The sequence below is a fragment of the Sesamum indicum genome, linkage group LG11 (assembly GCF_000512975.1).
Source record: "Sesamum indicum cultivar Zhongzhi No. 13 linkage group LG11, S_indicum_v1.0, whole genome shotgun sequence".
In the NCBI taxonomy this organism is placed as follows: Eukaryota; Viridiplantae; Streptophyta; class Magnoliopsida; order Lamiales; family Pedaliaceae; genus Sesamum; species Sesamum indicum.
In genome coordinates, this window is record NC_026155.1 from 7,025,655 (window position 1) to 7,051,846 (window position 26,192).

The 26,192-nt window shown below is 32.8% G+C and overlaps 3 protein-coding genes across 6 annotated transcripts; 2 read left to right on the forward strand and 1 right to left on the reverse strand.

The window, feature by feature from the left end:
- Window positions 836-4,778, forward strand: LOC105173473 (zinc finger A20 and AN1 domain-containing stress-associated protein 8-like). 3 transcript variants are annotated; one of them, XR_002288061.1, is made up of 3 exons: window positions 836-992; window positions 1,134-1,189; window positions 3,695-3,750. XR_002288061.1 is itself a non-coding variant. In XM_011095223.2 (3 exons), the coding sequence occupies exon 3, from the start codon at window positions 3,888-3,890 to the stop codon at window positions 4,392-4,394; it is 507 nt and encodes a 168-aa protein (XP_011093525.1). In that variant the 5' UTR covers window positions 855-992; window positions 1,134-1,189; window positions 3,876-3,887; the 3' UTR covers window positions 4,395-4,778. The 3 variants fall into 3 exon arrangements, 2 of the variants coding, with proteins under 2 accessions (XP_011093525.1, XP_020553588.1); XM_011095223.2 differs by lacking the exon at window positions 3,695-3,750 and adding an exon at window positions 3,876-4,778 and having other exon boundaries at window positions 855-992; XM_020697929.1 differs by lacking the exons at window positions 836-992; window positions 1,134-1,189 and adding an exon at window positions 3,876-4,778 and having other exon boundaries at window positions 3,729-3,749.
- LOC105173475 (zinc finger A20 and AN1 domain-containing stress-associated protein 5) lies at window positions 15,932-17,119 on the forward strand. Its single transcript, XM_011095224.2, has one exon. The coding sequence runs from the start codon at window positions 16,169-16,171 to the stop codon at window positions 16,700-16,702; it is 534 nt and encodes a 177-aa protein (XP_011093526.1). The 5' UTR covers window positions 15,932-16,168; the 3' UTR covers window positions 16,703-17,119.
- LOC105173476 (sm-like protein LSM7) lies at window positions 22,138-25,382 on the reverse strand. 2 transcript variants are annotated; one of them, XM_011095225.2, is made up of 6 exons: window positions 25,248-25,382; window positions 25,095-25,174; window positions 24,883-24,964; window positions 23,212-23,283; window positions 22,730-22,782; window positions 22,138-22,474 (listed from the first exon to the last, which is right to left on the reverse strand). In XM_011095225.2, exons 2-6 carry the CDS (start codon window positions 25,095-25,097, stop codon window positions 22,385-22,387), a joined length of 300 nt encoding a protein of 99 aa, XP_011093527.1. In that variant the 5' UTR covers window positions 25,098-25,174; window positions 25,248-25,382; the 3' UTR covers window positions 22,138-22,384. The 2 variants fall into 2 exon arrangements, with proteins under 2 accessions (XP_011093527.1, XP_020553304.1); XM_020697645.1 differs by lacking the exons at window positions 25,095-25,174; window positions 25,248-25,382 and having other exon boundaries at window positions 23,212-23,323.

A 26,192-nucleotide genomic window follows, 5' to 3' on the forward strand; every position in this document is an offset into this window, starting at 1 on the left:
GTCCGTGTGGGAACCACATGACATGGAAAACAGGTGGATAAACTTTATTATAATAAATAGACATCCTTAAAAATTATGGGGATATTTTAACATCCCTTTACCACCGCACAATTCTCTCAAAATTTTTGTTTCAATAAACAGGGGTCCATATAGGTCAAAGAGATAACACATTCATTCAACAAAGTGTACTGGATATTCACTCTCCACACACGAGCTTTAGCACTCTCTTAAATATCCAGCATTCTTCACACAATTTATATACATTAAAACTTGCTAAATCTTACATTTTAACTGAGATTCCCTACTATTTTTTTTCTCAAAACTCATATTTAATTAAATATTGAAGTGTTAATCATTATTTTGCACATTAATTCTTTAATTATTTCACGACACACAAAATAACTTTTGATCTATATGGTATTACTAGACTCTAGTACGCATTAGTTATATTTTCAAATGTGAGATCGTGCCCTTGAAAAATTAAAATATACCAGGTAACCCCGAGAATGAAGTCTTTGGAACATTCATATATAAGCATCGTTATTTGGATAATGTTCAATAAATTTTAATTTTCAAGGGGCGTTTTCTAAGTTTTGCGTTTTTAAGGGTTTATTCTTTAAAAAATAATAATCGAGGGAGTGAACTGCAATTTATCCAAAAATGAAACAAGATAGTCAGCCAACTACTGCCACGTATCTGCTAATAATCTATACTATTAAAATATTAATATTTTTTATGAGTTTTAAAAAATAATGAGCCCCCACCCATAATAATCGCATGCCCCTCCTTCCATCACCATTCAATGCAACCCCGCTTCCAACTGGCTGCATGCGTACTAATATAGTGACCCACCAGTGACCACGCGAAACGTGGCACAAGATCAGGTAGACCGAGAGTAGATAACCAGCTCATTTCCCATTTATCAGTACCCTGTGTGTTCAAACTTCTCTGTCTCTGTCTCTATCCCACATCATTTCCTGTTCGATTCTAGGGTTAGTCTCTCAAATTATTGTTTAATAGTTTAGATGTAATTGTATTGAGGAATAAACTGTTCGACTTGCCATTATAGTATTAGCTGTTGATTTTTTGTTTTGTTTTTTGTGGGTTTGATTTGTTCTGTTGTTGATTAACAGGGGATTAGAAGGGGAAACTCTGACAAATTATTCTCTTCTGTCTCCTCGGCGAACAGGTCAGTTTCTCTCCGGTACTTGCTTTTTTTGTTTCCTGTATTATTTTTGTTGTGTTTTAGTCCTATTATTGTATCTATGTATTATTATTTATTTTGCAAAAAGTTGAATTTTTGTTAGGAAAGGTCAATTTAATGAAGAAGTTCTCTGTGTGATCAAATAGTGCAATTTTGATATTGTAATAATTTGATTACGTGGTCAAAATCTTCAGATAGTGTTTGCAAGACTGTTTAGTAAGATTTGATGAGTAGGAGGAATGGTTTCACTTTTTGTTGTGTTGTCCATCTGATTACCAGTATTTGGCTTAGATATTTAGGTTGGAGCTCCAAACAGGATCTCAAAGTAGAAGAAGTTGTTGCCTTCCAAGACCTCTGGATGGTGAAGAGAATTATTTCTGTAGCAACAGTTTCAATGTATAATAGACTAATAGTTGGTCTTAATTGCGTTTCTATCATAAAGTTTCTTTGATAACAAAGGTGAAATTTTTCGAGACTTTTTGGTTATTTATTAAATAAGAAAAAAGCATTGAGGTGCTTGGGCTTAAGCGTTATCAGGACAGCCAGACACTGGGTTGAGTGAAGTGCACATCACAAGTGCAATGCAGCCTTTGTTATAGATTCAGAGGATACACACTATTTTTGATGCAAATTATGGAAAAATTAAGTAAAACCCTGGACAAATCCACATGTTTAATTTTGTAATGTTAGTTTCAGTAATAACTCATATTGAACATATTCTATCCTATATCTTTCCATGTTCATCAAATGCAGCGACAATGATACTGTGTAGTAGAAAGTCAATCCTATTGACTTACCTGTTGTGTTCATCAAATTCAGGAGTAGTAGCTAAAGTGATGTCGGATTGGCTAGGAACAAGTAGAAGAGATTATCAACCACATTAATGAAATATTAGGTGAAAAACAGATAGGGGAAGTGTAATTAGGATAAAGCACGACAAAAGGGAGGGGAGGGACAAGTATCATACACGGTGCCAAAAGGCATATATTTTGCATTTCCTTGAGATTATTGAGGTTCTTATTCTTCTTTCTCTCTCTCTCTCTCTCTGTATTATGACCTGTGAAATGATTGCAAGAATGTCCATCAAAATCCTACAAGTTGCCATAACTGATAAAATAAATCCAGAGCTGAAAGAGAGGTGGCATGACGAAAGGGAAGGGTCACAATTCTAACACTATTGGGAAGACGATAATGTAAATTAGGTAATTATGAATACGAGTCTTGATTGGCATGGTCACCTTGCTGGCGCCGTGCTTCTATCATTTTGTACGTTCGACTTGCATTTTATTTGGGACGAATTGTAGTGTTTAGCATTGGACTCCATCTGGCGAGTGGTTGACACACTTCTTCATATGAGAAGACCAAAAGTAGGGCTAGAGAAACTCCATTGTCTAAGCACCCAGGTGCTTGCTTTATTAGGGGTTTACTTAATTAGGAATATCGTAATTGGCAGCAGAATACATCGAACACTATTGTTTCTCATGCTGTATTTATACAGTGCGTTCAGATGCAACTAGTGTCTCGCATCATTTTGCTCTTAGATGAATTGTTGGAAACTATGCCATTGTATGAATTTCAGATGTTGAAATATTGTAATAACCAACACTTGTCATAATTGTTATGAAGGTTTCTTAAGGTTGTTGATAGGTTTGTCTGTGTTATCTTAAAAGATTTTGTACACGAGCTGCTTCCATCCTACTACTTCAAAGAAGTGGATGAATGGCTTGTTTAGACTTAGAATGAATTTGGCTTGGAGATTCCATTTTCTTGAGTTGAGAACAGATGTTCTATTGCATTATATAGCTTTGGGGCAAGGGTTTCTCTGGCTTTGTGCTTCTTTAGCATCTCTTATGATCATTTTTATATTATCATATATGAAGAGTTCGACATGTATAACTTTTGAGTTTTGGCTCTTGGGGTTTAGTTATTTTATATATTCATGTATGTTCTTTGAATTTATAATCCTACCCAGTTACTGGAGAGCAAGCTCATAAATTAGTACTTGGTTTCTTATTCCATTTGCTTGAATGCAAGGATGTGGTTGGGAAGTTCAGGTGTTGGAAATACTCTTTCATGCACCATTATCTAAGATCTTTGACAAATTTGAATTTAAAAGGATGTATGAAAGAATGCTCTTCCTGGATCCTGTCACATCATTTAGGTCATGTAGAAAAGTCATCTAGTAAACCTGCAGGTCTGTCGTGTCTTGTTATCTGCTTTGTTCCACTCTTCGTCTCTTTGTCTTTTTCCTTATCTCGGATGGCATGTCTTCCTTTCCTCCTTTTAGTCTTTGACTACCTCCTTTTGATTCTTTCTCTCTTGTTCGGAGGGGATGCTTTTCATGTATCACCAACGACTTGCAAAAGATCGAAGTTCAACGCTTTTTTGCGACTGTGCTTGCAAATTTTTTTATCCTTCTTCCATGATTTTAGTTTTCTGAATGTCGGTGCTGGGGATAACTTGAATGGCTGTATCTGCCAATGAACACAGTATACGTGCTATTGGATCGCACATGTCGTGAAGTTTATGGGTTGAGGAATTAATGGTATGAACTTTATATGCTCAACATGTTTGCTTGTAAAGCAATTGTAGAATCCCAATAGGCTGCATGGATATGTTATGCTATTCTGGAAAAGTAGGCTTACTATATTTATGAGACACTTTATTGCAGGAAAAAACAAAAATGGAACAAAATGAGACGGGATGCCAAACTCCTCAAGCTCCCATCCTCTGTGTCAACAACTGTGGGTTCTTTGGAACAGCAGCAACCATGAACATGTGTTCTAAGTGTTACAAAGACCTCGTTATGAAGCAAGAACAGGCTAAACTTGCTGCTTCATCCATTCAAAGTATTGTGAACGGGAGCTCCAGTATCGAAGGAACAAATGTTGCTGTTGTCAAGGAAGCACAGGCCGCCTCATCAGAGGTCACGGTGGCTACAATACAAATATCTTCTGCATCGCCGGCAAGCGAGACAAGTGAGGAAGTTAAAGATGGCCCAAAAAGGTGCGGCGCTTGCAGGAAGCGTGTTGGTTTGACAGGGTTTATTTGTCGGTGTGGCAGTATTTACTGTGCCGTTCATCGTTACTCTGACAAACACAACTGCCCCTTTGATTACCGTACTGTGGGGCAGGAAGCTATAGCCAAAGCCAACCCAATTGTCAAGGCAGAAAAGCTTGACAAGATATAGAAAACAAGGTTCGGGTTGTTGACGCACACTGTTTTTCTCATCCGTCAGATGTGGAAGAATGTACTGCTGCTTAAGGTTGCCCTTTGGCTGTGGGTCGACGAACGCAATGCAGGGGCATCTTTCCAACCAAGCAAACTGTAATATTCTTGTTTAAAACAAGAATATAATCTTTATGATCCTCCATCTAGTGCTTGTTTGAGTTGTGGTTTGATGGTTATTAATGATTGCTGATGTGTCTTTGGACTTTCTTCTAGTGTTGCTTTAGATCTAGTAATAATATATGTAGCTTGTTTATGTGAAATCTTAGCTATGAGACGGCTCAATTGCAGCATCACATATGTTGCTCCGTTACGTCTGTAGCAATAATGATTCTGAGTTACTGCAGAATGTGATGCGTTCAAAGTGCTAATAAATAGTAATGATACAAATGGTCATAACAAGTTGATATTAGTAGCAAAAGCAAGAGTGGCATAAGCGCCAGGGTGTTGGGTAGAGATGACAACGATTTGGCTAAGTTCATGTTATTAAATTTCATGGACCAAGACCAGAACTCGGAATCAAGAGTTAGATTTATGGGTAATTATACTCTAGTGTTCTGAGATTTAGTGTAGTTATACGTAAAATTTTTGTGGTTTGAAAAATTATAATTAGTATTTGTGTTATTTGCTTCCGTCTAATCAACAAGTTCATCCGTTAGTTAAAATTTATCGAATTTACTGATATTAACAAATAAATTAGGTAAAATTTTATGTTTACCGTTAATTGATTTATTACTGTTTTATACTAGGCCAAATAAATTTTTTGAGATAAAATTATTTTTATATATCTTTACACGTTAATGTATGTGAGCAGGTATATTTTCACCGTTATGAGGATAGTTTAGTTCAAAAAAAATTTATTTATCCTGCAATAAGTCAGTAATAAGTCAATCAAGGATAACATTCAATTTTTTTGTTAATATCAACAAATTTGATGAATTTTGGTTAATGGACGGATATATTTGTTAGATTGAATTAAATTTTAAAGTTAATGTAATTTTCTAAACTATATGAAATTTACTTGTAATTATACCAAATTTCAGAAAAATAGAGTGTAATTATCTCTTAAGTTATTAAACCAGTTAAGCATCTCTATGATTTATTAAAAAATATTTTTTAAAAAAAAGCTATTACATAATATCTTAAATATGAAAAAAATTATATTTTTAACATGAACAAATTCATATGTACATTAGTTATGCAAATTCACTACTCCTGTGTACATCAACTATAACTATAAATTTAAATATTTTTCTAATCATAATCAAACAATAAATTTAAAAAATATATTAATTAAAAAAATATAATCAATTATCACAAATATTACTTATGGTGTGCAATCCTGCACACACATTTAAGACTATGTTAGTTGTGGAGAAAGATTCCATGTGCATTGGCAAGGTATTTTTAGCCAACCCTCGAGAAAGATGCAATAAATTAGGTAAAATAATGTGATCAATGTCGAAGGATGCGCCACTCATTCATGTACCGGCCGAGCCTTTCAAAACTATTTTAGCCCTTTGTCCATTTGCTAAGTGGAAATGAATATAGTGGACCATTTCCCACCTGCATATAGCAGTATACTACTTTAAATAGTGGATGAAACTTGAGCTCGTTGCAAAGATCACAGAAAATAAAAGACTTAAGGTTCGTTAGAATAATTCCCCGATAGTTTTAATCTCATCCGAAAGCTTGTCTCTAACAATGAATATATAAAAGAAAAAAGGATATAATTGAAAAAAAGTTCATTTAATTTTAATACTCAAAATAAAGATTTTCACAAATTTAAGAAGAAATGAAAACATCAAACTTTACACTAACTTTTGAGAAATTATTAAGAGTTAATTACATTTTGTCATTCGAATTATGATCGATTTTATACTTTGACATCTATTTTTTTTCTATTGTCAACTTACCATTTCAACTTTATAAAATTTTGCACTTTGTCGTCTATAGCTGTCTCTCAATCAAGTATTTATCGAAAAAATATCACATACAGTGGAATGTTATATTTAAGGATAACGTGATGTGATATTTTTCATTTATGCACAACATGTGATGTTTTTTTTTTTAGTAGAAAAATCAAAACATAGTCATATATGGCAAAATGCAAGTCTCGTAGAATTGAAATGATTAGTTAACACACAAAAAAAAAATTTAATAACAAAGTATAAAAACAAACATAGTTCAGATGGCAAAATTTAATTTACCCACTTATTAAAGAAAGTTGTGCATTTTTATTTTAGTTGAGTTTGTTGAAATTGGGTGATGATTAGAGTGTAAAGAAGACTTCACATCAATCAAATCACAGCAATCCTTAGACAAATCACATCATTTCAGATGCCAAAACTGTGTCGTATTTGAAGTGAGTGTCATTGTCATGACAAGTTGGTGATACAACATATTTAGTTATTTATGGGATCACTTCACACTTGTAAGCTGCCATCACATACATAAAAGTAGGAAAATATATTTTAGGAAAAATATACAAATAAAAGAAAAAAACACACAATTTTGGGTAAATTAAAATTGAATTTTTTTTTTTTAAAAAAAACAGAAGTTAAAGAATTAACAGATTTGTTTATTATTATGACCAATTCCTAATGTCATGAATAATTAGATTCGAAATAAAATGAGGCGTAGGAAACTTCTGCTGATGCTAATTGGGTATCGACGACTTAAAAATGTAAGTATAAAGCTCAAAAGATTGAAAATTTAATTACTTTTTAGGAAAAATTACATTGATACCCTTGAAGTTAGGCCAAATTATACAAATACTTTTTGTCGTTTATAAAATTACAGCTACACACCCCTGAGGGGTGTTAGTGTAATATTTTCAGAGAGCATTTATGTAAGTTTTGTATCTAAATAGGGGTGTAATTACGATTACAACTATAAACTAAAAGGATGTAACTGTAATTATTGCAAAAAGCATGGAATGTTTGTGTATTTGGCCCTTCTTGAGCGTCGTCCCTAGCAGAAAGAGAGGGTACAGAGAGAGGGGGAAGGGTCTGTATTGATGTCAAAACGATTAGAAAAAAAGAAGTTTAAATTTAATTTACTTGATTATTCGTAATTTAAGATTTATTTCTCCGTTACCTCGGACACAGAAACAATGAAAAAGAATATCAATTATCGTTTGTCAGAGGAAAACAAAATAAAAAGTCTATATGTTTCTTTCAATTTTATTTTCGTTTACCACAGGTAAATAAATTATATTTAAATATATGTTCAACCCAATCACTTCTTAATAAAATATTCATAATTATGTCAAATTTGAAGAAAGATCATTGTAAGCTTTTAAAATATTTTATACTGATCTGATTTCATTCCTAAGTATCAGTCACTTTTTCATGTAAACTTTGGAAAAACAAGAAAGAGGGAAGGAGGAATGATAGAGCACTTGGCCCAATCACTACTTCCACATGCACCATTTCTCATTGGCTGCTTCCCCATTCCCTCTCTCCTTTTGCTTTACTATAATACTATTTTATTTCATTCTCTTCCTCTTCCTAATTAATATTCTATTTTCATGATATTATTTAATGTTTTTGAAATCAATATATTCTCAATTCAATAATTAACATTATATTTAAGAATGTATATTCGATTCTTGTAAATAAAAAAAGAAAACTGTTATGGAGGAAATTATTGATTCGTTGAAACTTTTGTACATTTCTATCGAAATTATAAAAAAATAATTTTTTTATTTTAAAAAAATAAAAGTATCTGACAGTTTCAAAATTATCTAATTTCCTTCGTAACACTCCCTTTTCTTACCCAAATTAGGGAGTAGAATTTCCCATTTACCAAAAAGTTTTACTCAAATCAGGGTCGTTCGAACCAAACTAATCACATAATAAGTATCATGTACACTTGGTATATGATTGATTAGTTTATTTAAACTGTACATTAATCACCTGACAGATGTATTACACTAGCTATATAATTGCTTCAAGTTTGACCAAACCCAATTCGAATTAGAATTTTCTTAATTTATATTGAGAATGAGTGATATATATATATATATATATATACGTGGTGCGTTTCAAGAGGGAAATATATATTTTTTATTTCTTTTCCCTTATTATTTCGAATAATTAGGAGTTTTAAAGAAAAGTTACAAGAAAATATGATGCTTAGTTTCAAAAATCTTATATATTTTAGCAGTGAGATTTATATTATACTACTATATAAGGATCCCATCTATTTAATATTTTCACATCTAATATATATAAAAGACGCGTTAACACACGTGGAAATTATCATATAGAATATTATTATTATTTTAAGAATTTTCATAATTTTTCAATATTGATTATGTCAGCAAATTCAGTATGTTTGGCAAATTATTTACTAGCGTAAAAAAAATAAAAAATTAAACGACTGATATACGGAGCCATATGACCATGCTAGGAAAAAAGGGAGAAATTTTTTTTTATCCCGTTTTAGTGTTTCGTATTAGTATCACACTCACACATATATTTTTATACAGATCTACTCTAAATTATAGGTTAATTTAATTATAATTTTTTATACAGTATCACATTAATATGATATTAACGTGTGAGATTAAAATATAATAAAAAAATCCCACTAAATGAAAGACAGGTTGCAAATTTTAAATAGATGATTTTATAGAGTGATTTATTTAATAAAAAGAGAAGAATTAAAACGAAAAATTTAATAACGAGCAGTATAAAAAATTCGGTATTCAGTTTAATTTTGATATACTAACATAAACCTAATGCCAAATTACTAACCTTATATTCAACAATTTTAAATCTATTTATTTATGTTATAATATTTCTATATCTTATTTACCAAAAAAATGGAAATTTAAAAAAAAAAATAAAATGAAAAGGAGTTGACCACAGAGCGCAATTGACTACGGGTGACGGCAGAACCACTTCATACATCTTGCCTTACAGGATCGACACGTGTAGGAAGAAATGTCAGTTCAAGGTGGGTCCCGGGAGGAGGAACCGGCGAATACCGGGAAATGACAAAAACGGCTTCCCGGGAAATCCAATGACATAATCCCATGTGGTGAAATGGATGGCGACGCGTTCAATAGGCACGTGTGTGCCACGCGGAAAGTGGGTGAAAAGGGCAGAGGCGGTCAGAGCGGGCGGCTGAGAACACCGCCAGCCAGCGAAGTGGCCTGTGGGGTTACGAGGTTCTGTGAATTCTCTCTTTTGCCCCTTCTGCTTTTCCTTATGCATGTAGAGTATACTTCATTTTTTTATTAATTTTATTTTAATATTCAAATTTTGTTATTAATGTCAATTAATATATTAATAAATTAAATAACTCAGATAATATTTAAATTTTATTATTAATATTATTTTGATATCTAATTCATATTTTTTTATCTATGTAGCGATTATTTTACCCTTAGATACTCGAATGAAAATATTTAATGCATCAAAGAGAAAATGTATAAATTTCAACCAATATATTTTCTCTTTATCAGAACCAATATAAGTTTGATTATTATACTTGATAATAATTATTGCATACTGAATTTCAATCGTACCACAAAAATTAAAAAGATTTCATGAAAATTTTAAAATTAATGGGGGATTAACCTGTAAAATTGATTTTAGCACTCTGATGTTTAAGGGAGTAATAGTTTACTGGATAAAATGAAGGAAAAACTCGAAATGATATAAGAATAATAGTAAAATATGATGATAAAAGTAATATAATTCATGTGGAGTATAGAAAGTGAGTCAAAAGTCGCTACAAGAGAATTGAGTGTGAGCAAGTGTTTAAGTGTGAGAGTAGTTGTTACCAAATGACTGCACATGAATTCTATTTATAAATTTTCGTAGAGCAGAATTCAGAGAATAGTTAAGGTGAATCCGGTGCCATTGGATAACTAAATGAGTTAGCTAAATAATAGAAAAAAAACCTTAGAATTTGGACTTATTTTAAAAGAGTTACAGTCTTTTGACTGAGTCTTGTCCAATTTATCTACATTTTTTGGGATTCCGTTACTTGCAGGTTATCAGTAAGGTTGCCACCGGATGAATAGGACCCTGCTGGAGATATTTTAGAGTGTGTTCTAATGTATTGGTAATTTGGGTAACATGTCCACCTAGCTATTTGATGACACGTCGGGCTAATAATGACAGTGCTAGTTTAGTGAAGATACGAGAAAGGTCTTGTGAGCCTTATATACCTGCTCAAGGGCCAACCTATTTGGGACCAGTTGGGCTAACATATATGTTTTGAGCCGATACAAGAAATATAGAGAGGGTATCAATAATATTTTGTTTTGTTATTTTCCACTGACTTTATCTTTTTTTTAGCATTTCATTAACTTTATTTATATAAGATAACTCACTGTTTAATAATTAATTACATTAAAATTGAAATCCAAAACACATTGCAACCTAAAAAAGTTATTTTTATTTAATTTTTGAAAATTTATAATACATAATTTAAGTATTTGCAATCAAATTTTAATATTTCAATTAAATATAAACAAATACATTGATAAATAAAACTACTTAGTTCCTGTACCTTAATTACATTAATTAGAACATAATTACTACTTTAAATCTATTCTTGAATGGATTTTTACTTGACTATTATATATATTATTTGATAATGATTTTTTTTATAAATATGAAAAATAAATATAGTAAAATATACCAAAAAATCTTGAAAATAAAAAGTAGAATAAGTAAATAAAGATAAAAATATTGATTGATATTCATGCAATTTTTTCTTAAGTAAAGTTATTGTTTTTCATTTTAATGATTAAGGGTAAAGTGGTCTTTACTTAAAATATAATAGAAAAATAAATAAAACACATAAAATTGGGTATCAAAGTGATATTAACGGTGAAACTCTGCTACCAATTATGTCATTTATAATTACTCAAATACCAAAATAATATTAATTAAAAAATTTGGATACCAAAATAAATTTTACCCCTTTTATCTTGCTTTATTTTGGTATTCAATACCCGATCGTGCAATTGGTTATCAAATAACTTAATTGTTAAATTAATTTTAAAAGGAGTAAATTATAATACACTACAAAAAAAAAATAGAATTTGTAACGACTTTTTGTAACAACTTTGGAACAGAAAACAATTATTGACATCATGTTTTTTGATAGACAGTCGTACCTACACAGTCGTATTCGTAAAATCGTTACAAAAACTTGACCGTTACAATTTGGAACGGCGTCTGGAATTGTTATTAAAATTTGGAACGGCTTATTTTTTTGTGAAAGCTTAACGTTCCAAATTCTTGTCTAAAGGCGGTTCTAAATATATAATTTGCGGTGGCCGTTACAAACACCTACAAAATTCTTACCACTACAAATTTATTATGGTTTTTGGAACAACCTTTTTGGTGTTGTAACGGCCACTGAAAAAAATAGAACTTTCGTTCCAAGAATCGAATATAAAGCCGTTACAAAATGTATTACACTTGTACGGTCCATGAGTTGTTCCAATAGCCATTCCAATTATCTAATATTTTGTGAAATATTTAATATTTTATGAATAATTTTTTTAAAAAATAAAAATTAATATTTAGAATAGCCAAAAATTTAAAAAATGTGTTATAAGGACCGTTCCAAAATTTACAATATTTGACGGACCTATTTCGGCATCATTTCGGCGTCGACTCAAAATATAATTTATGTTTCAAAAGAATAAGTTGAATAAAATGAATCCAAACACAAAAATTGAGTGTTGCATTCGCTTTCTTGCATTTAGAGACAAGTAAAGACATGTTTGGTAATGGAGTTGGTGTGTGTATTGGGAACGCTCTTTTTGTTCTTTTACGTACTATTAAAATATATTATAATTTTACATGCGCGTGCATTATGAGATTTTTCGATCAATATATACTTTTTTTTTTTTAATAATTGTCATGTTATATATATATATATATATATTAATGCATACCTTGATCCAATGGTACAGTGAGGATTAAAGAATTTTCAGAAAAATTCTAAGATTAAGGAGAACTAACTTACAAAGAGAGATTAGTATTCTGATACTTAAATCAGTAATGCTCTTAAAGTAAAAAAAAACTTAAAAATGATAATAATGGTGAAATAAGAGTGTCTGGTGTCATAATTTGGGTAAAGTGCACAAAATAAGCTTAAAACAACCTTCGAATCAAGAGACAATATGAGTATAGAAGTGTGAGGATTCCTATTATCAAAGGGCTGCATGATGCCTCTATTTATGAGCCTTCATGGAGTAGGATTCTGAGAGTAGTTAGGGTGAATCCCGGTGGATTCGATAGCTACATATGTTAGCTAAATAACAGAAAAATATTTTAGAATTTGAACTTGTCTTGAAAGAGTTATGGTCTTTTAATTGAGTCTTGCCTAATCTGTCTGAGTTTTTTGAGAATCTATTACTTGCTAGTTATCGACTAGGTCGCCACCAAATTATTAGGAGTTTGCTGGACATAGTTTAGCATGATTTGTCTCAATATGTTGGCAACCTATATGACATATCCGCCTAGCTGTTCAACGATATGTTCAACTGATAATGAGCTTGCTCTTTGGGTTTGTCAATTTAGTAAAGATAAAAAAATTGATTTTATAGGTTTTACATCCCTGTTCATGGGCTAGCCAGTTTGAGACCAACTGTCCAACTCCGCTCGTCGCCATGGAGGTGAGGGCGAGGCAGAGGTAAATAACAAAGAAGAGTTGGAGATAAAATTACCTAAGACAAGATAGTAGCTTCTAGTATAGAGATTTTTAGGGTTTCTCATTCTCATTTTGCTTCAAAAGATGTAGGGGTTATTAGAGCTAATTACGAGATACCTGATGATTTTCTAATTCGAGTCGCGCTGTTGATGAACCCCAAATTTTCCTCCACATGGTTTTGTTTGCTTTTATTTAGCTTGGAAGGTGGGTTTGCGTTTTCATGTTTATCTTTCCTTCCTAAGGTATCTACCTTGTTTAGGATTCCTTTGTCAGCTGGTACCCAAGTCTTTTAGCTTGCTAGTTGGTTTTACATGTCAGTTAGCAACCTTGAGATTCGTCTATTATCTAGTTTCATTCTTCTTCCTATTGAAAAAGACCAGTGCTGGCTTGTCTTATTTTACTTCCAAGGGGAATACCCAATTTCTACCTTCCGATTCCACTATGAGAGAGTGGAATCGTCAATTCTTCTTTATTTCTTATCCTATTCCCTGGCGCTTTCTTTTTATGTGGATTTTTACTCCGCCTGACGAACTTAAACAATCTAGTCATAATCGCTTGGCTGCTTTCCAGTTCTTAAAAGTTTCCCACTATGATCCCCACAAATTAGCACATCTAACCATTCTCCATCATTTTGGGCCGAGTCCTAAGGAGACCGTCATGGATGATGCTGTTGGTATAGCTTTCGTGTGTTTTCTTTGTAATTTTTCTTGGTTGTTTAGCTAGTCTATATGATATGCATTGTGTACATGTTTTATTGCAGTCAGTATGTTCAACAAGATGCTGCAAGATAAGGTCCTCTAGCAGGGGAGGTCTCCTAGTGCTGGCTCTTTTGCCAAGCGCCCCCTGTTGAAGAGTCATTCCTCTACTATAGCTAGTTCTGCCTTAACATAGGACCCTAAAGGTAAGCGCGCTGACCAACTTCTCCTAGTGAGCTGTTGGAACTTTCAAGATGGTTGTGTTGAAGTGTTGGACATACACCCTAAAAGTCTTCTTTTGTTTATACTTGGCCCTGAAAAGGTTGATAGCCAACTTTCGGTACTCTTTGCTGCTAACAAACTAGTGTAGCAAAAGGGAGCTAAACTTTGCAAAAGATCTTATTGATCTGACTGGAAACTGGTCGAACCATTGTTGGGCAGAATTTGTTATTACAGTAAGAAATACGACATGTAATGCCATCAATATACCTATACAGCAAGGCCGTGTTCTCAAACTTATGAATATGTTCAGCTGGTAAGTGATGCTATCATAGGCAGGTAGGTGCGAAGGTGCTCGAAAATGAGTAGAGAATTCTTCTACCATGATGCCATCTCTAAAAGGAATATCGCGTTATGCTGGCAGGGTTTCTCTTACTACCTGCTGGTAGAGCTCCACCATCTCTTTCCTCAACGAGTGCCAGATTGCAGGAGACTGAAAGGTGGTTGCTTCTTTGCTAGTGAAATTAGTAGGTAAGCGTCTACCCTGCTAGAGATTAATAGGGACTTGTTCATCAATGCCTTGACGTCCTGCTCCACCTCTTTTCGATTGGGAAGAGGGTCATGCTCTTCTAGCTTGGGACGCGGAGGGTTGAGTGGCTGGTCTCTACTATGAATTGGTTGAGCTATTCATAGAAGAGCGGGTTCATGGTAGTAGGACCAACTATTAGGTTGAAAGTTGGAGTCGGATATTAGCAACCCTAAGATCTAATTTGGAGGTGAATGGCAGATCCAGCATAGGGAAGAAGGTGTTGCTGTCAAAAGATCCATTGTCATGCCCATTGTTTGAGTTGGCCATTTTTTACGTCTTAAGCTTAAAGTTTCATAGATGGCACCAATGAGGCATACTTGGGTCAAATGGTACTACAAAGATTGAAGAATTTTCAAGAAAATCCTAAGATTGAGGCAGGCTAATCTGCAAAGAGAGGTAAATACTTTGATACTTAAGTTAGTAATACTTTTAAAGTAAAAGAGAACTTGAAAATAAGTGAGAATAATGGTGAAATATAAGTGTATGGTGAAAACTATGTGATCATGTTCGATTGATTTTTCTATCTGTTTTGGAGTTAAACTATAAATTTCAAAAAAAATTATTTCTATAACATCTTTTCTTACAAAATATTACAATCTAAATTCATTTTTATTCTATCACGTTACAAAAGACTCAGAAAGATACAAATTCAAACATATTTTTATTTCACACACAAATTTTAATATAAAAATAAAAACCTACTTAGAATTGAAAAATTGCAGGTTGGGGAATGTAACAACACCAAACAAGGCCTAATCATCATAATGCAAGTAACTTTTCTAATATTACCCCAATTAACTAAAACAATTCCTATCTAAATAAATTAATATTGTCGCATATGGTTCTCACAAGTACGTAGAAAGAATCTTAATGTAAAACGATAAAAAAAATTATAAAAAGAATAAATTATTTTAAATATAAAAAGTAAGGTGAGAGAGAAATATAAACTACTGGGTGATTAACAGAAAAAAATATACATATAATTGTGAGATTATTAAAAATATTAAGCTAATTGTTCTGACTAAATTTTTTTAAAAAATAAATTTAAATATTCAAAAACTAAAAAATAAATTCTTTTACAGTAATATATAGATAAAATAATATCAAACATCAAAATATCCACAAAGAGTGACGATCGTGCCTGTAATGCCACGTCAGCCTGATCTAGAAACACCCACTTGGCCTTTCCATAAAAGTCACAAGGGTATTTTCGTCCTTTCCAATCCCCCCACCCCTGACCCGCCTACCTCAAACGCGTCCCTATGAGGCTATAATTCCTGCACCATTGCCGACTTCACGCCCTTCAAATTCCACCACCCCCCCCTTTCTTCGTCTTCCAACCCACCTGCTACCCTCTCTCCACCTTCTTTCTCTCTCTACAAAATTTCTCTTGTTTTTCTTCTCTCTGGAGATCGATACACGAATAAGAATACACGATTTCGATTCCTTTCTTCTTGATTTTTACGGGTTCTCTTCTTTTTTTTTTTTTGTGGCAAAGATTTTTTTTGGCTTGTGTTTTCTTGGCAAGAATTTTACGCGTTGATGGCACAGAGAACGGAGAAAGAAGAGACGGAGTTCAAGGTCGTACCGGAGACCATCACGCTGTGCGTTAAATGCGGCGTCGCGGGGAATTCCGCCACCAATAATTTATGCCAGACGTGTTACAGCACGCCCGCAGCGGCGTCCACCTCCGCCGTCGGTACGCCTGCGGCATCAGCAGGCGGACCGAAACCTAAAAACCATGTGTTTGTGGGGAAATCCTTCAGATCTAGCTCATCGACAAGGTCTTCTCTGGAAAGGAGCTTGAACATGTCTGAAACGAGTGGAGATCTGAAGAAAGAGGCATCGGAAACGGCCGATGTTGCACCGCCTGTGAAGAGGGAGGTCAACCGGTGCTCCGGTTGTAGGAGGAAGGTAGGTCTAACCGGGTTTAGATGCCGCTGCGGCGAGCTCTTCTGTGCCGATCATCGGTACTCCGATCGCCACGATTGCAGCTACGATTACAAAACCGCCGGCCGGGAGGCGATCGCGAGAGAGAACCCGGTGGTCAAAGCCGCGAAGATAGTCAAAATTTGAAGGCAGAAAGAACGGACGTAACGCGTACACCAACCAACCTACATATGCAGACAAAGCAAATGAAATTCTCGATACCCAGAAGCAATCAAGATCAAGAAACGAAGATTTGAATATCGTGGCTCAAAAAATATATGTACTATTGCTGCACTTCTCTCCGCGTCGAGACGGGTCTTCTCCAGATGGAGATGAAGCTGAAAAGGAGAAGGTGGAGAGTTCAGGCGATACTTATTTCCCTTTTCTTAAAATAATTTTTACCATAAAGAAAAGAAAGAAACTATGGAGATCTCCCTTCTTTTGTGTGATTTTTCATTTTCTGATCCGCATTTTCTTTGTTTTTTTCTTCTTAATTTTTAATGTATGCATGGTATTTTCCCAGGTGAATGATAAGATGAAGGTTTGTGCTTCAATTCGATAGAAGATTGAATATGATTATTGGATTGAATTTTTTGTATGTGATGGTTCTTTACCAGCAATGTTTGTTCTTGGAAGAGAAAGAGAAGCGTAAATATGTCATTTCACGGTGCCATGATGGTGGAGTGGATCATGGTGTCTTTTTGATGAATGGATGAGGAGACATTGTCCTTTTGGCCCCGAGGGTGGTTCTTTGCTCCCATCCCATATGTATGAATGAAGTGTGATAATGTCCCGTCAATGCTCTACTTTTTTAGATTTTAAAAAAGGGTTAACATTTAGTTTAAATCATAATCACTAATGCATGGTGAAATTCATGTTATTTATTATTGATGTGTCCGGCAATTGCACAAAGATGGAAAGATCTTTTCAAAATTCTTAATTGTATGTTTTTTGGAGGATTAAATTACAGAACAATGATTAATACTGTAATGCTTAATTCTGTATATATCTAATAGATTAAAATGAGAAAAATTTTGAATTAATGTGATTTTGTGGTGAAATAAAATTGTACAATTTGAGATAGAGTGTTTGAATATGGAAAATGACCCCTACTTGGGAGGGTTTGTGTGCTTCCAAGTAGAAGGGTTTGTTTGAGGGCGCTTACTCAAAGCAAGATTTGTATTTCTGCATCCATGGAGGAGGGTTTAGGTATTTGCACAAAGCAGGTCGCATGTGTTTCCCAGAAGAGGGCGTAGGGTGCTTGTTCGGAACAGGGCTTTGGTGTCTCCCTAGATGAGGGCTTAAGTGCCTGCATGAAGCAGGGCTTGTGACACTCCACGAAAGGGCTCTTAGAGTGTCTACTGGAAGTAGAGCTTATGTGCCTACACGAACCAGAGCTTATATGCTACATGGAGCAAGGCTTAAAATGTCCACGGACGGAATATTCCATTATTATTCTTCAAAAAAAAAAAAGTGCAACAAAATCAAAAGGTTAGGTGGGAAAGTGTAAAAAAAAAGGTTGGGGGGAAAAGTGCAATTAACCCTTCGCATTTTATCTATTTAATTAATAGAGTGATTTATTTGTTAGATGAAAGTAAATTTCAAGATACTAGATGTAATTTTTTAAACCACAGGAATTTATATATAATTACACCAAACTTTATGAATTGATATGTATAATAACAATAGTAAATTAATTAATTCTGAAATAAAGAAAATTAACGTGATAACTCCACCTATATCTATAATAATATTTATATAAAAAAGAAAACCCTCTACACTCGTATAGTGATTTCATCGTACTAATTACTTAATATACGATTATACCTCAAATTCGATCATTCTAAAAATTAATTGTAAATGTTTTTTTTATTATTATTAAAAGTGACTCCACATACTTTTAACACCATCACATTAATTCCTTTGTATCTCTTGATAGTACTTTAAGTTGATTTTTTAAAAAAAATATAATTTATTAATTTATATATATTTTAAAATATAAAAAATATTTATTACACGCATATAAAAACTGTGTACCACTATGGCTAATCTTAACATACCAAAAGAAAGAAAAATCCTAAGGAATTTGAATCTGTCAAACACGACACTGAGTAACTACTATGCCACGTTTGGATAGAAACGATGTATCTATCATGGGGAAAAAGCTGTACCAACATTTTCCTATTTCTCCAACTTATCTTTAATCCTTATAAATAAATGAAGATATTTGATACACATCCCATTGGGCCGCTTGTAGGCCTGTCAATGGGCGAGTATTATTCTATTCCGACTCAAATTAAATATCTATGATATTATTTTCATACCCTATTCATATCCTATGTTAGAAAATAAATATAGGGTTTTATCCAAATTATACCAAAAAAAAAAAAAAAAAGGTAGAGTTCGGACCTATTGGATATCCATTTGTTCTTTTTTTTTTCTTTTGCAATATATTTAAAAGATTAAAAGTTCTTAAATTTTAAATTTACATTCAATTCAACAATGTATGTTACTAAATTAACTTAGTAGTGAATTTTTATGACCCGTCGGTCGATAAACTAAAAATAATTACTTAAATTTCAATTGGTGCAAATTGAGGAGTCTAAATGATGAACTTGATTTTATCCAAATAATTTTAAATAAGAATTTTAAATAAAATGGAGGACAGATATTAATAAAATTTTAAATAAGAATCTTAAACTTATCCAAATAATGGACCAATAATATTGTGAAGTCGAGATAAGTTCAAAATAAAGATGAAGACGAAAAAATTTCATTTATTCCATGTATTAGTCAAATTTAACTAAATTAAGTCAATTCGTATTTTTTTAATTTCCTAAATGTCATGCTAATTAAGTTTTGCTTAGTTCAATCATAAAATTAATTTTGAGCAATTACGGAATCAACATGAAAAACTCTTGCATATTTGGTCAAAATTTCAATAAGTAATTAATATAAATAAAATATGTAATGAAATGATTTTATACTATTTATTTAAATAACAAATAAAACTAGTCGACCAGTTTACTAAAAAATTTACGAATGCAATAATTTTAAAGTAATGAATAAATGAACATCTTTGGGCTTAAACTATATCAATACCCATAAGTATTTTAGGGTATTAGACCCTACCCATACCCACTCATTCAATTTCATGGATTTAGGGTAGGGTATGACCTTTTACCCATTGGATAGCGTATGGGAAGAGATACAAAGTTTTTTTTTTTTCTTATATAGATAGGATAATACCTTACTCATTGAGAAGTATAATCGATTGTTGGGGCCTTATCAAGAAATTCGGAACCTTTGAAGAAGAAACAACCAACAGGCGGATTCGGCCAAGTAGGAGGCACACTAAAGCTAATGGGAAACTTCTACTGTGTTTGTTTTTTCATTTCTAAATTATTTTTTAAATAAGTCAAAACATACTCAATGTTTGCCACTATTTAAAAACATCTAATTTTAGATGTTTTTAACTGTTTTAGTATAAATACATACATATATATACACACACATATACATAAATATATATAAAAAAGACATGATTTGATAATGATTTGACAATGAATAGTAATTTTTGTCTCCCCAAACACAACATTAAACATATAATACTTATTTTAAATTATCTCCAAAAATAAATTCAAACATACCTACTATCTCTAACACACACTTATTTATCTTTTTTTTTTTTTCTCTCTCTATCTCTATAAAACATAACAAAACATTTAGAAAACAAATCCAAACATTATGTTCATTTTTTTCTTCTAATTTCTGGAGCTTCTTCCAAGTTCGAATTGGATAACGATTTTTCAATTTTTGATGGTATCAATATTTTGTATTATTTCTCTTATTTTATTAATGTTTGTACATTTTTTGGTAAATTGTTAACATCGTCTTTGTCTTAGGGGCATCATAGTGTGAATTTATTTTATATATTAAGAAAAATCATATTTTAATGGAATGATTTGAATTTGAGGGAATAATTTCAAAAAAGAAAAAATGCATAGCTCTATATTAAAAAAAAAATGAAATGCATCGAATTTTCACTAAACGTAATTCAAAATGAAAGTTGAAATATTCGGAATCATATATAATATAAAATTATTCAATATAGTTAAAAAAGTTATTATTAATAATTTAAATTTACAACTTCAAAGTTATTATTAATAATTTAAAATTCCAACTTCAAATCCATATGACTGGTTGGTCCAGATTTACAATTATTGATGTATCAGTTAACAACAAAGAATTTATTGTCCTTTGGGATGTTTGAACTATGTTGAGTTGGAAATGGTGTTTTTAGGTTTTTTTATATTTAATTAATATAATTTATTAAAATATATTTGAATTAAATAATCAATAATGTAGTATTTTTTAAAGTATATTTACATATCAAAAAGGGGAGATAGACATTTGCATACGTAAAGTAATCCTAAAGAAGGTAAAAAATGATACCCACTTGCGCAATAGACGAGTGTCAAGCATTCTCCATTAGTTTCTAATGGAAATAGGCTTTTTTGTTGGATCATGAATAACACGGGATTTTTTACCTATAAAATTAACACAAGAAATTTCTCGCTATTTTACCAAAATACATGTGGGGGGGGGGCTCTAAGCGGATCGGATCCTTAAGGACCTACGATATATCTTGAACTTGGACAGAATTCAATTTTTAGGACCTATTGATCGTTTCATATTCAATTTCTTAAACCCAAATTCGCCTTATTAGAGATGAATCCAAAGAGGATTCTATTAAATACGGATTGAATTATCATCCCTAATAATATTCAACCCGTCAAAATATGATTTAATCCACCCAAATGCCTAAACAAAAATTCGAAACGATATCTCATCGATGAACATTTGATTTCAACAGCTGGATTACGACGGCTGATGGTAAGAAGTTTTTCAAACCTAACCTATGTTTGTAAAGTATGATATATTTCTTTTACATTTTGAGGTTGCTTTAGGGCTTTCTCAAAGTTATCTCCAAACCCTTTTGGCATATCACTTAAATATCCCAAATTTATTTTTAAATTCATTTCTTGCGTTAAATGTTTTTTAGTCAAAATAATAATTTCAATATTTTTTTAATAATCACATAATTTTAATGTTTTTTCTCAACCCACTATTCTATATTTCTTTATCATATTCTGCATAGTTTTTCTCCTCGCAAACTTTCATATTATTAAGAAATTTATAATTATAATTCATTTTTTCTTTCTCACATTCACCGTATTTTTTTACTCACAAGCTTTCATATTTTTAGTAAATCTTCATAGCATTTATGTTTTATTTCTCAACATACCCTACATTTTTAATCACACAATTTTAATAATTTATGTTCACCCCACAAAATATTTTTTTTTATATGCTTGCACAAATCGTACACTACAGCTAATATATATAAAAGAAAATAGTAGATAGAAGACCTACCCCGTCATATTCAGCCAGATGTTTAGATAACATGAATTAATTATCTGCTTATATAAAACGCGACATTTTTTTTTTTTTTGAAAAAAAAGGGTTTTCAGATCAGACTAGAGAATCAAGATAACTGCAGCTAAATTGCAAGTAGGACATCCACCAAAACCTAGTTCCCCTCATAAACATCCAGACATATACTTCACAGGAGAGAATCAACACAATTGATTATGTTTTTAATCACTGCCATAGAATCTACTTCATAGGTAAGTCAAGTGGTTTAAGACAAATCATCCTTGTAACTAATGATTGCCCAGACAGTACACGAAGATGATCACATAAAGTCGTGATTTTAACCATGCTGACAAGCTGGGGCATCGCAAGAAACTATGTTAGAGAAAAGTTCTAAGCCCCATCAGGCTGGACGAATGGATTGGCGATTTCATCTGTGCCATCTGTTGGGGAAACAAGCATCACAGCAGTTCCGCGGCAAACCTGAAGTAGAACAAACAAAGAGTTGTGTAAGGAACAAAAAGTATTAATTTAGTCGCACTTCTGAAGGAACTTCATGCTGTACATTATTGAAATAGCAATTATAGCACGCATCGGGATAAAGTCCAGTAAATTAATGAATAAAGATGGGTCAGATGCAAATATGCAGGTCAATAAAAAGATTCAAAAACAAGTTCTGCTATTTATTTATACATAAAAGACGACCCACAATTACATGTGGACAATGACAAGACATACTATGAGGCCAAGGCGACGGGTCTGGTCAGTAGTCTTCAGCGGATCTTCTGGATCTGAAAAAAGTGCAGACAGACAAATGTTACAATATCCAGCAACTTTTCCTATTTGCAAAGATAAAAGGGAAATCTACTGCAGTTGAATATCCTTCTAGATAGTTCAAAGCAAGACATGAAGGATATATATATATGTGTACCAACTGAACAAATATTTTGCAGATTGCATCTTTAATTGATCTAAAACTGACGAGATCCTGCTAACCATCATTTCAAAGAAGAGTGAATAAACCAATGCCATGACTGGAAGTTAACCAATCTTTATTCAGAAGAAACTAACATAAAAAATTCTTTGATAGTAACAGTGGTTGAGCAAACAGATAACCTTTTTTTTATCTAAAAGAGGCATAGAAGTTATTATAAGCAGCTTGAACTGTGGGTGTAATGCATTATTTACTGCCTGCTTCTGCAGAGACTAAGTAGAATTACCTCTAAGAAATTCTATCGCTTCATCCAGAACAAGATTCAGCAATTGGTCATACCCTTTCAGAGTTCCAGTCACTGAAAGGAAGAATGTATTAAGCTGTGGTAATTCAGGCATCTGGCACCAATAAATCAAGCGTAACCAGAAATTATCAAGCATGAGGTTCAACCAGAGCATAAAGCAGAAGATAAAGGGGATAACTTGGTCCTATACATAAGCTGCCTTAGCTATGTCATCACTGACTTACAGGTGCACTGTATAAAAGTATGACCAAAACTTTTAGCAACGAAATCTAACAATAAGGACTTCAGCTTGTATCTTTTCCAGGAACTTGGGAAATTATCTGCTTTATGTCAATTAGATTTAACCAATTTTCACTAGCTGAAGCAATTGCTGAAGAAAACAAAGCATATGGAGGAAAACAGATGCATATTTGTGCAAATACATAGTTTTCTTGGAAAAAGATGGAAGACCTGTTAAACATATCAGAAGAAATATCATACACTAATTTAACCTATATTACCAAAACCCAATGTACAATAACAAAGAAAATCCTAAAGCATCAAGCCTTCACAAAGACTAGTTTATCCACACAAATCAGAAGCAATAACCATAAAATTGGATGCCGGAAGATAGAAGATGCATCCCTAAGCAAAGGCTCTCAAATGTTGATTATGAGAGATGGTGGTCCCCCGGTTGGCCGGAAAGATGGTGATGATGGAGGACAAGGGACTTGGAAGTCGGAGAAAATGTACTTTTACAGATAGAAGTTTAAAAATAACTTAAATGGGTGTACAGAATCTGAGTGAAAGGGTAAATGCTACATTACCACACTATACTCTAACCCAACACTCTACAACCCCCACAACCAACCCTTCCCTGCCCCAAAAAAAAAAAAAGAAAATGCTCAATTGTGTCTGAGCCTCAAGAATATAATTCTGTGAAGTATGATAAATTAATTCAACAAATTTTGAAAATTCAACATCTAATTATAAAATTATGAAAAAGATTTGGACTCTAAAAACCTAAGTTACTATAGTAAAATTTTGGATTTAAAATGTAATCATTTGAATAATAAATAATTCCTAAAATCCAAAACTATCTAAAATTTAATCAGGCAGCCTATCCCAAAAGATTTTGAAATAAATAATAAAAGAAATGTTATGAAAATTTATTCTCTAAATATATACACAATTAACTTCTTACAGCAAATTCTTGGAATCAAGAAGATGACAGGCTATCACAATGTTCATTTGATTGGCATATAGCTGAATGTGTAGAAGAAGAAAGAAGAAATTGCCAATCAAGCAGAAAATGTCTGAACCAAATTCTTTTCCCCAAATATCAGAGAAGGTATGTTAGTTTGATATCACAAAAAACTTCATCAAAATAAGACCTCGTCATGTCTCTTCATATCATTCGCAATCTGAAGATTAATATGACAAGCATGCAAAATAAGATCAAAATAATTCTTAAAAATTATGTTTGTGTCTTCAGCTTTCATGATCTTGTTGTCACTCAAGTAGAACAAAAGATAGAATGTGAAAAGATAACTATAAGCCACGAACAGTTATAGAAAAACAAAACTCATAATCTAAGTAGAAACCTATGAACAGGAGTAATAAATTGAAAAACCCAGAAACTTCAGTAAAAAGCCAAATTCACACGCCGCACACCTTGTCTTCCACCAGTTAGTTTGACTTGGACACCCTTGTCCACGAATTTCGCTAAATCCAAAACTGTTTCCTTTCTGCCCGACTGAAACAAAGAAAAAACCAAAGAACATAAAACATTTGGTTGAGTATTAAAATCAAGCTACTCTCGGAACTTGTAATCACGGACGCCCATATATAGATAAATATACATACAAAACGCCCACAAGGGATACCATTTGAAGCTTCGATCGACTGCCAAAGTTGCTCAAATCAGTGGCAGACGAAGATATTAGACAAAAGTCGTCGGGAGACTCTGAACAAAACGGAATTAGTAAGGAAAAATAGTGATTTATGCAAGTAAATTAGGTGGAGAAAATGTGACTTACGATTTCCGTGGAACTGAAAAAAGGGGAACGCAGAAGAGAATTGTGCCCTAATTCTGCAGTATTTTCCTTTTTCCCGCCCTCTGATTCACTTCTGCAGTTCAGTTCCCAGGGATGAAATTGGGCCGCTTTAAACGCAAATGGCCAACATTTCCAGTGGGCTTGCTTGCGGCCCCATTAAAATAAATACTCATTTGTCTCTTTTTATAATAATATATTATAATTTATTTAATTATTTTTGTTATATTGATGTGTTGATTAATTTGATATATTACTCAACTTATTGAGGTATTTTAATATAATCATTGCTAAAGAAAATACTGACATAAATTTTTAGGTAAGTGACAAGTTCATTTTCACCGTAACTATAGAACATCTTTTGATGGGGTGGCTAACCACCCAATGATACTTGTAGTACTTGGGGGCATTCACTTTCAGCTTCATTTGAGCGCTTTGGCCTTGGTAAATCGATCAACTTTCTCTCCAACGAGTAGTTGAAAATATAAGACATGTTAAAATTAAGAAGCGAGTATTTCCTTTATTGCAGCTCTTTCAGTGTAGGCCGACATGTATCATTTGTCACACGATGGTTTTCAGGCTTTCTCAAATTCTTTCAATGATTGGAAGAAATCTTGAGAAGAGCCATTTTGATGGCCATGGACTATTGAATGTTGGGCATGGTGAATTTCTCACTTCTCTTTGAGTCTTGCTTGTCTTTTCTTTGATGGTCAATTGAGAAGGCACTTTTGTGGCTAACAATCCTCAATTTCATGTCATGGGCACGAGTAGCTAATTATTTAAAATTTCTTGATTTGATCCCTTGCAGAATGTAGAGGAGCTTCTAGTGTGTTCCTTGGATGCATATTTCTATCCTAAACGCCTATTGTAGTTCAAGCTCAAGGAGCTCTAGCGGTTGATATAGTCGACAGGCGGCTCATCTTTTTATTG

What these genes read in the sequence shown, in the direction of transcription:
- LOC105173475 (XM_011095224.2), top strand. Translation starts at nt 16,169, where the DNA reads ATGGCACAGAGAACGGAGAAAGAAGAGACGGAGTTCAAGGTCGTACCG.
- LOC105173476 (XM_011095225.2), bottom strand. An exon ending in ACTAACTGGTGGAAGACAAG is followed by an intron (nt 23,284 to 24,882) that starts GTGTGCGGCGTG and finishes TCTTCCTTTCAG; the next exon opens with TGACTGGAACTCTGAAAGGG. An exon ending in CCCGTCGCCTTGGCCTCATA is followed by an intron (nt 22,475 to 22,729) that starts GTATGTCTTGTC and finishes GTTCTACTTCAG; the next exon opens with GTTTGCCGCGGAACTGCTGT.